The following is a 9,905-nucleotide window of genomic DNA, read 5'->3' on the forward strand; positions in this document are numbered from 1 at the left end:
AAATGCATGTGAAACAAATTGTTTCCTTGCCACCATTTTCACAGACCATGTCATTCATGGAGGAATATGTAAACTTGTATTCGAGCTTTGCAAAGGGCACCACAGCAAAAGCACAGGGCACCATGGCAATTGGTTATTTCAAAGCATACAGTCTAGTGTGGATCCAGCACAAGCATAACAGCTACATTTAAATCAACAGTTCGTAAATGCATGGGAAACAAATTATCCCCTTGCCACCATTTTCACAGAGTATGACATTCAGGGCCCAATTTCATAAAGCCTGTAAGCACAAAAACTTGCTTAGCACGGTATTTCTTCCCTAATTTAAAACAGGATAACCAATAAAATTTCCACATGCTTTTCAGGATAAGCAAACAACAGATGAATGCCAGTAACAAGCAATATGCAACAAATTAAAATTTGGTTGGTAATCTTGTTTTTATCCAGGAAGAAATTTCATGCTAAGCAAAATTGTTGTGCTTACAGGCTTTATGAAATTGGACCCAGGCCTGGCATGACACAGAGACATTAGAGGCCATGGCCCAATTTCATGGCTCTGCTTACCGTAAGCACAGAACTGGCGCTTATGGAAGCAGTGATTTTGTGCTTACGGCAAGCGTGTTTCACGGGTAAGCGGCGAATTTTGACGTCTGCGCGTGCGCCCTCCTTGTTACTAGGCATTCTACGCTTACAAGGCTAGCGCAGAAATTCAGCGCTTACACGTAAGCAGGGAATCGTGATCGTAAGCGCAGAATTCGGCGGTAAGCAGAGCCATGAAACTGGGCCCTGGTCTTTGCCTTGGTGTCCCTTTCATAGTAGTGGAGGTAAAAGTAGATGGAAGAGCTCATAAGGATAGATCCTACTCACCTCTTGTTGGTAGCTTCTTCTTCTTCCTTGGCTTCTTGTAGTTGTTTATCGATAGCTTCAAGTTCATCTTCACTGTCATCAGCCTCATCATCAGCCTCTCTGTATAGTAAAGACAAACCAAATCAAAATTATGATTGATGGTTTATTGTAAAAACATCTGCTTGTTGCATTCCAGAGACTGAATTAAAATACAGATTGTATATAAAGATATAATACAGATTGTATTTAAAGATGCACTTCAAAGGAAACAAGAAAGGAATGAAATACACAATGTATATAAAGAAGTTTCTTAACAAATGGAACAAAATGTTTGTTTATTAGATGTTATATTTGCATCAAGGATTGGGGATAAAGACTATAATTTGTTTTTCTCTTAAGCCCTGTTCGCATTGGACTTAATTTAGGTAAACTAATCGAGCAAATGGGTAACTTACCCATTTTAAGTCCAATGCAAACAGCCCAGTAAGTTTCCCTCCCAGGTAACTTACCCGACCCGAATGGATAGTTTAAACGAGTGCCTGGTTAAATTGACCAGGTTAGTTTGCTCGAGCCGAAAAGTCCAGTGCGAACGCGATCAGGGTAAAAGCCGTCCCAGTAAAACGCCACATTCGGTCCCCGATCAACTGCCGCCCTGAGTGATCGTGTGATGACACCCCGTACACGTGCATTGTTTACACGGTCGGAAGCTCGGTTGCACTCAATGCGTTCTCGCTGTCATGCTTCCCCGTCAAAGGTCACTGCGATAGTGTCCTCTTGTGTTTGTCTTAAGTTAGTCGGTATGTGTTTTATCGATCGTGTCAGTTAGTTTACCCACGTCATTAATCCAAGTGCGGACGCTGGTAAGTTTCCCCTTTTGGAATGTTAACCACTGTCTCGGTAAATCATTAGTCCAATGCGAACAAGGCTTTACACTTATGTCTATTAAGCTATGTATACTCTAGAGAAAGAAAATTCACAGGCAAATCACAACGGGTGGGATTTGAACCATTTGCATTGCATTGCATTTGCATAACCAACGAGCTAGCCAAGTGGCTAGAGACAGCCGGGGATCACCAAAAGGATATGCAACCTTATCGCAAATCATTGGTAATTTATCCTATGTTCAACCCGAAATCATTTCTTAAAATATCGAACAGACAGCCATCTCATCTCTTACCCATCTCCTCCCGCTCCTTTGCCTTTTGCCTCTTCCTCCTCCTCGGCCTCCTTGGCCGCTTTCTCTTCCTCCTCCTTCTTGGCAGCAATCTCCTTGGCAATCTTCTTCTGCCAGTTGAGCAGCATGCGAATCTCCTTCCTTCCCAGCACTTTGATGTCCTTACAGCAGTGCTTGATCTCCTTGGTGGTCAGAGTGTGATTGGCGAAGGCAGGGTCGTCGAAGGATAACTAGAAAAGACAGGGTCAAATAGGGAAAAACTGGTTATAAATGCATTCACCTATGAATGGATCTTTTGGTGCTCTGTTGCACAACACAGAACAGCCCCTCCACACAATGCGGGTCTCATACTTTCACAATTTTGGGAGGAAAATCCTTGCGTACACTTTGAAATGGCCATCCACACCTCCCTTTGTACAGAAGGGTGTCATGGCCGAGTGGTTTAGAGCAACAAATTCAAGTTCTGGTGGTTAAGTCCTCAGGATGTGAGTTTGAATCCTGGTCATAACACTTGTGTCCTTGAGCAAGACACTTCACTATAATTGCTTCTCTTCTCCCAGGGGAATAAATGGGTACCTGCGAGGGTAGAGGTTGATAGTTGATATTGTGTTGAAAAAGCCACTAGAGCGCCAAGGCAGCCTGGCGTTGTATACTCCCTAGGGAGCCGAGAAAGATTACTGGAATGTTATTGGCCAAATGACAAGAGCACTACTGTAAAGTATATTGACTATTGTGAAATGCACTAGATAAGAACTAATTATTATAACAGTGTTTTCAATTTCTATGACATTAAAAAAAAATATAAAAAAGGTGCCTGATCAGCTGATAAGTTTCATGCTTGATCTTTTGATCAGTGACACAATCTTGTCACTGCCAAGCCGGGATAAAACTCAGCAGTTTCTAAATGTGTTGTATTTTTTTCCAGTTTTATCTCAAACTTCTTTAGTCTCTCACCTCGCTAGCGCTGTTGAGAAGTTCCACCGGAGAACTGGTAGCCACAAAGTCGGACATTTTAACAACAGTGTGTTGTGTGTAGTTCCCTTCTTCGTAGCCCTCCGCCTTGACTTTCTTGGGTTTGTTCGGGTCGGCGAGGATGGCAAACTTCTGTTTGGTCTCCATGGCAACTTCACTGAAGATGAATTTGGGATCGAAAAACCTTGGGTCTGCAATGAAAAAAAAAAGAAAATAACAATTATTAATAAAATATTTTCACACTTTTACGCTACAAAAAATTTAAAAAAAGGAGAAAACAAAATAACAAATCAGGATTGAAATTTTTTTATCGGCGGCACATTCTGTAAAATTTGTGTGTATTTATTTTTAGAGGGGGGGGGGGTATCACATGTGGATAAAGTGGTTAGGAGACTTTGTTTACAGAAAAGCCAAAATTGTACAAATGTTATTTCAAGGGAAAATAAAAGTAATTTGGGGTTGAACAAAGACAAATTTCCTAGAAAATGTCTTGAACTTATGACCTAATTATTGTGGCCGCGTTCCAACAACTGAGCTATCTAGCCCTTACATTGGCAGTCACCACATTTGTTCAATATCTTTGTTAGGGGGTGCCAGTCAAGAGCCATTCAACTTGTCTCTCTCTCTCTCTCTCTCTCTCTCTCTCTCTCTCTCTCTCGTCTACCCGAGGTTGGAATCATGTTAAGATTTGCCCATCCCTGTCTATCACTCATTAAGTTGGACAGATCGGTTAGAAGCACCCCGATGTCTCTGGCAACTACATCTATAAACTGAGTTTCTGTCTTCCCCTATTCCTCCTTCCACGTTTTGGTGAGCTGGGCCCAACTTCATAGAGCTGCTAAGCACAAAGGTTTGCTTAGCATGAATTTTTTTCCTTGATAAAAACCAGTACCTAGCAATATGCAACAATTGGAAGTTTGGTTGGTAATCCTTTTTTTTATCAAGGAAGAACTTTCATGCTAAGCAGATTTGTATGCTTAGCAGCTCTATGAATTTAGGCCCAGGTAATAGGCTGAGAAATGTTCTTAAATGTTCCTGTGAAAGTGCCTTGTGAGTCTCAAAAGACCCTGTTGTATTTTGTTGTATTGAATTCAAAATGCTGCATACCGATTTTGTCCGGTGCTATGTACCCCTGGCAGACAACAAAGATCTCGGCCGACTCAGCACGGGAAGCCTGGGGCTTAGTGGCGTGCACCTTCTTGAACAGTTGCTGGAGAACCCACATGATGGGCTGGTAGTCCTTAGAGCGAAACATCTTGGTGACGAACCAGCCGCCTTTCGTCAGGAACTCAGAGGCAAGCTTCATCGCCCAGAGGGTAAGCTGAGCTGTAAAGATGAGAGACAAAAAAAAGTAATTTTATAAATGTGTATAAATTGGTACATTTATTTTTATTAATCAATTCACACAGAATTACTGGGGTTTATTAATGTTTACAGCCAAAATCATGCGTAGAAATTTTAATATATTAATTGACAATCGTTGTGTCGATGATTAATAAAAAGTGCTTGAGGTTTTCAAACATATTACCACTGAACATTTTTGTAAAACTGGTACATAATTTCATGGCGAATATTTCCGTTCGTTAATAAATCCAGGTAAAAAACACCTTTTTTACAGTTAACAATACAATTTTGTCAACAGTTTGAAAGTGATTTAGATGCATATGACTCTTGTGCACACATTTTACGGTTGAATTATGTTCAAATGTTCTGTTAAAGTGCATTTCAAAATTGTTGTCGTGAGTTGTTGTGAGGGGTCATGAGTTTTTCGGTATTTAGTGCGACCGGTGTTTCAATGTTAACTAACATCTCCTGATCTAAATGCCATTTGAAATGTTAAAATTGGACTTTCTTTTCTTTGAGTTTCACATAGTTAAAAACGACCCTTTCTGCGGACAAAGCCAATTGGAAAAATGCACTAGCAAATGGTTCCCATTTAAGGGCGTTAGAGCAAGCGCCAGTTGGGCAGGTGAGAATACCGATAGTGCTAGGAATTGTTACCTTGTGTGAATGCATCCAAGACCCAGCTGGTACCCACGTTGGGTGCACCGTCATGGAGTACGCAATCAACCTTCCATGTTTTAATCTCTTTCCTCAATGCCTGCGTGAATGTAAACACAACAATTCAAAGTGGTAAATATGGAAAACTCAAAGGCAAATGGTGACTGGGCAGCTTTCTTGCCTCTTTTAAAAACAAATGCGAGTCGCGATACAACCAAGGCCTGAGGGCCACTTCAAGTTGTGGGCTACAACTCTTTTTATTCCAGGGCCGTTGCCACCTATTCCTAGGCTGAAACAGGTTTACCCCCTTTACAGTCCATATGGATGTAGGCTTGGGCATCATCAATCCGAAGCCTGGCTGGTAGAGCAGAAAGCACTACCTTCCAATTTTACATGGCAAGTGTCACGACCAGGACTCGAACCCACACTCTGCTGATCAAACACCACAGCTTGAATCCGGCGCTCTCAACCGCTTGGCCATGACACGCTTTTCCTGCATATGGCTGGTTATGGATAGTCTTAACTCAAGGTGTAAGTGATTGGTACGGCATAGTGTCTAACACTACTTGTAACTGCACTACTGGTAAATCAATCAGCGATGTCTTAGGTTAATAATATTCCATACCCTGCCATCTGGCACCCTCTGTTGCCCATGTTGTTCAAGCTCTGTGAAAAGGCAAGATACATCCAACAGCTTTGCTGCTAAAGATGATTTTTTTCAGGGAATTTCTTTTTAAAACCAAAATGTAACCTCATGTAAACTTATGAAAATTCTCTTTTAGCTAATACTACTATGCTTCTTTTGTGGATTTTAAATGTATATTGGTTAAGTTCACGGTGAGTTGACGGCACCAAGCGAGTTGACGACAAGTAGTAGGGTGAACAAATCAGCAACTTTGAGCCAAGTTGACCCCCAAATGAGCGGTGCACAAGTCCAGTGACATGCATCTATTGACCCAATTCACCTGACGTCATCATCAGAATAATCTTGGATACGCCATTTTGGTGGTCAATGTCATTGTGCATTTAAGGCGACGCTGCGTTTACACGTAACCCTATTGACCACAAACATGGTGAGCGTGGCATCAGTCGCCGCGTGTGATGCGCTTGCAAAGGGTCAATAGGATTCATTGTGTGAAAAGTGACTAGGTGACTTACACTTCTGCATTTCTCTGTGGTGATATCAGCCACGAGTGTTGTAACATGTGGGATGGGTCGAATAGGGAAGAGGTCCACACCTACGATCAGGCTGGACATTGGCATATTCTTGGACGCTACCTGAAGCCTGGACACGAATAGGGGAAATAAACACAATTGTAACCTTGTCACTAAATTAAGCTTGGGCGATATCGATTTATTTTATTCACGATATATCGCCGACAATATATCGCGATATTCGATATAATCGCGATTAATGAAACTTGACATCATCAGTCTTCAAGTGAAAGTTGTAGAAGAGACAGTCATAGCATAAGAGAGGTGTTCTAATGACCTATTCTTCTGGTTTTACTCCAAACCTATGGGGTGCAATATGTCTCAGCTAGCAAATACATCGCGATATTTAATCGATATTGCGATATATCGCGATTATCGCGATATATCGCGATATATCGCGATATTCGATAATATCGTGATATCGCCCAAGCTTACACAAAATCATTACAAAACTACTGTTTCAGGCAGTGGACACTATTGGTAATTACTCAAAATAATTATTAGCATAAAACCTTTCTTGGTGACGAGTAATGGGGAGAGGTTGATGGTATAAAACATTGTGAGAAACGGCTCCCTCTGAAGTGCCATAGTTTTCGAGAAAGAAGTAATTTTCCACGAATTTGATTTCGAGACCTCAGATTTAGAACTTGAGGTCTCAAAATCAACCATCTAAACGCACACAACTTTTTCTGACAAGGGTGTTTTTATCTTTCATTATTATCTCGCAAGTTCGATGACCGATTGAGCTCAAATTTTCACAGGTTTGTTATGTTATGCATATGTTGAGATACACCAACTGTGAAGGCTAGTCTTTTACAAAAACCAATAGTGGCCCTTGCCTTTAAGATCCAGATTCAACAGGTGTCTGACATACTTGGACTTATTCTGATGCGATCAAGCACAACGTTTTTTAATTATAAATACATTTGAAAAGAGCAGAATCAATGCTTTAATACTGATTATGCCACTTTTGTTTCAAAAGATTTGAAAGTAGATATTACCATGAAATGCGAGAGAATAAAACTGAGAAAAAGGCAAGTAAAGTCGAATCCTTTGTTGGAAATACCTTGGCACATATTGTATTTTTTAATGTTAATTTTAAAACCTTTTTGATGTTTTTTCTTCAGAAAGGAAGTTGCCAATATAAAATTTAAAATTTATTATTATTTTTGTTTCAACCCTGTTTGCCAGTTTCGGCCTGTTTCTCCATACTGATATTTTCCAGTGACACATTTTGCTACAATGCTTCACATATCTTTGACCAGCAGGGCCCAATTTCATGGCTCTGCTTACCGCCGAATTCTGCGCTTACGATCACGATTCCCCGCTTATGTGCAAGCGCTGAATTTCTGTGCTAGCCTTGGAAGCGTAGAATGCCTAGTAACGTGGAGTACGCACGCGCAGAAGCCAAAATTTGCCGCTAACCTTTGAAATATGCTTGCCGTAAGCACAGAGTTCCTTGCTTCCCTAAGCGTCGATTCTGTGCTTACGGTAAGCAGAGCCATGAAATTGGGCCCTGATGACTTGAAAAAAATAAAATGAAGGTGGGCTAGAACAGGGTTCTGTTTCTTACCATCCTCCTGGAGCAGCACACAAATCTATGAGGACACGAGACTTTTGCAGAAACTGGAATTTACGATTGAGCTGAATCAATTTGAAGGCTGATCTGGCTCTGTAACCTGAAACAAGTCAATCATTCAAAACATTAGTGTGCTATAGACAAAAACATAAACCCTTTTCCTTTAAACTGTCTGGTGAACATTCAAGTGAATTTGAATGATGGGTTTTGGAGCAGTTTTGAATCTTATGTAGGGCAATTGTTTGTACACTGCTAAAACTTATTAGCATTCACTTGGCACCTACCTCCTGTGCCAAATAATTTCAAAACGTAAACTTCTTTTTTTACAAAGGGTCAATTGATACTAGTTGTGATTATCAAAACCTTATCCTCCCGATGATGGGGTGGTTCTTAAATTAAACCCTCCATCCTTCCGACAGAAGGGGATTTTAAGCCAGAAAATTGTGAGTCTGTCACTCACTGTGTGTACTTCTGCTGCGTAGTCGCAAGCAATTCCTTAAAGTTGGATGTTTTCAGAGCTGAGATACACCAATTGTGCCCAACAAAAATATTAACAAGCCAAGTGTTGCACATGATTTTATAGATGATAATGCAGCATACGATACAGATAAAATCTGTAGGTGTAATGGAATTTAGTGCGTTGCTTGGCGTGTACTTGAACTAATTTTTAAACACACTGGACACTATTGGTAATTGTCAAAAACCAATCTTCTCACTTGGTGTATCTCAACATATGCTAGTTGCGATAACGTAACCCTCTTGCCGATGGCTTAGCAGGAGGGTTACGTTATCACAACTAATCATATGCATGAAATAACAAACCTGTAAAAATTTGAGCTCAAGTTGCGAGATAATAATATATAAAAAAACACTTTTGTCACACAAAGTTGTGTGCTTCTTTCAGATGCTTGATTCTGAGACCTCATTCTAACTCTGAGTATTCGGAATCGATCGCGCTGCGCTATTGAAAGATCTATTGGTTGCGCAGCAATCGGTCGATCCCACAACAATCGGTCGCTCGCTACAATTGGTGATTGCACAGCAATCGGTCGATCGGCCGATTGTGCAGGAATGGTTTACCTGCACGATAGGTCGATATTGAGCAAAACCATTCCTGTACAATGGCCGATAGCACAAAGCCATACCAGCAGCACGATCAATTGATCATGCACGATCGGTCGATCGCGCAAAACCATTCCCGCACAATCGGTCGAATGTGTGAAACCATTTCTGCACGATCGGTTGATCGAGCAAACCCCTTCCTACACGATTGGTTGATCGCGCAAAGCCTTTCCTGCACGATCGGCTGATGGCGCAAAAAATACTCGTACGGTCGATCGCGCAAAGATATTCATTGCGCGATCCACTGATTGTTGTGCGATCGACCGATTGCTGCACCATCAATAGCGCAGCGCGATCGACCGATCGTGCAGATTGACCGATCGTGCCCAACAGCTACTTTACTTCAGAGGGAGCTGTTTCTAACATTGTTTTAAACTATCAACAGCTCTCCATTACTCGTTACCAAGTAAGGTTTTACGCTAATAGTTATTTTGACTACCCCTGAGTAATTACCAATAGTGTCCACTGCCTTTTTTCAACTTGCATTGCATTATTGCACAACATCAATCAAGCACAACGACGAACGTTTGGGGGCAAGAGTCGGGATATAAAATAGATTACAATTATGACAACAATATTATAAAGAGTTGTAACAATCAATTACTAGTGGTCATTAAGAACTCATAAACGTCATTGTTTTCATCGAATCAAAGCAAGCAAGAACGGAGGGAAAAGGAAGAAGATGAGCAAAATGAAATTGTCACTTATTTGTAGATAAAATAAAAATAATAAAGTAATTTATCAATTTGGTCAAAAAGAAGTTTGGAAAGCCACACTTTTGTTGTCTACAATCTAACTCACCTGATTCTTTTGCAAGATGGTAATACCTATCCTTCCTCTGTTTCCCGGTCTTCCCCTTTTTACCCATGTTTAACCCCAAATTCTTTAAAATAAAGTTACAAAAATGGGAAAGAAATGTTTCCACATGCACGTCGATGCATTTAAAGTCTCTACACGTGTGTTGTAACGAGAAATTGAACGTCCCCGAAAGTATGT

General features: G+C 40.8%; 2 protein-coding genes across 2 annotated transcripts in view; one reads left to right on the forward strand and one right to left on the reverse strand.

Annotated features, from left to right (window-relative positions):
• The window catches only part of LOC139938303 (pre-rRNA 2'-O-ribose RNA methyltransferase FTSJ3-like), a 19,588-nt gene extending 9,717 nt beyond the window's left edge, over nucleotides 1–9,871 (reverse strand). Inside the window, exons 1-8 of the mRNA XM_071933730.1 lie at nucleotides 9,711–9,871; nucleotides 7,782–7,887; nucleotides 6,152–6,278; nucleotides 4,994–5,093; nucleotides 4,100–4,318; nucleotides 2,975–3,183; nucleotides 2,024–2,250; nucleotides 868–966 (exon numbers count right to left, since the gene is read on the reverse strand). Of these exons, the coding sequence (XP_071789831.1) occupies nucleotides 868–966; nucleotides 2,024–2,250; nucleotides 2,975–3,183; nucleotides 4,100–4,318; nucleotides 4,994–5,093; nucleotides 6,152–6,278; nucleotides 7,782–7,887; nucleotides 9,711–9,777 (1,154 nt within the window). The 5' untranslated portion in view covers nucleotides 9,778–9,871. The remainder of the gene's footprint in view (nucleotides 1–867; nucleotides 967–2,023; nucleotides 2,251–2,974; nucleotides 3,184–4,099; nucleotides 4,319–4,993; nucleotides 5,094–6,151; nucleotides 6,279–7,781; nucleotides 7,888–9,710) is intronic.
• Nucleotides 1–9,905, forward strand: part of LOC139938154 (uncharacterized) — a 313,018-nt gene that overhangs the window by 204,304 nt on the left and 98,809 nt on the right. The gene's annotated exons all lie outside the window — the stretch shown is intronic.

Source organism: Asterias amurensis, chromosome 6, assembly GCF_032118995.1.
Source record: "Asterias amurensis chromosome 6, ASM3211899v1".
NCBI classification, from domain to species: domain Eukaryota; kingdom Metazoa; phylum Echinodermata; class Asteroidea; order Forcipulatida; family Asteriidae; genus Asterias; species Asterias amurensis.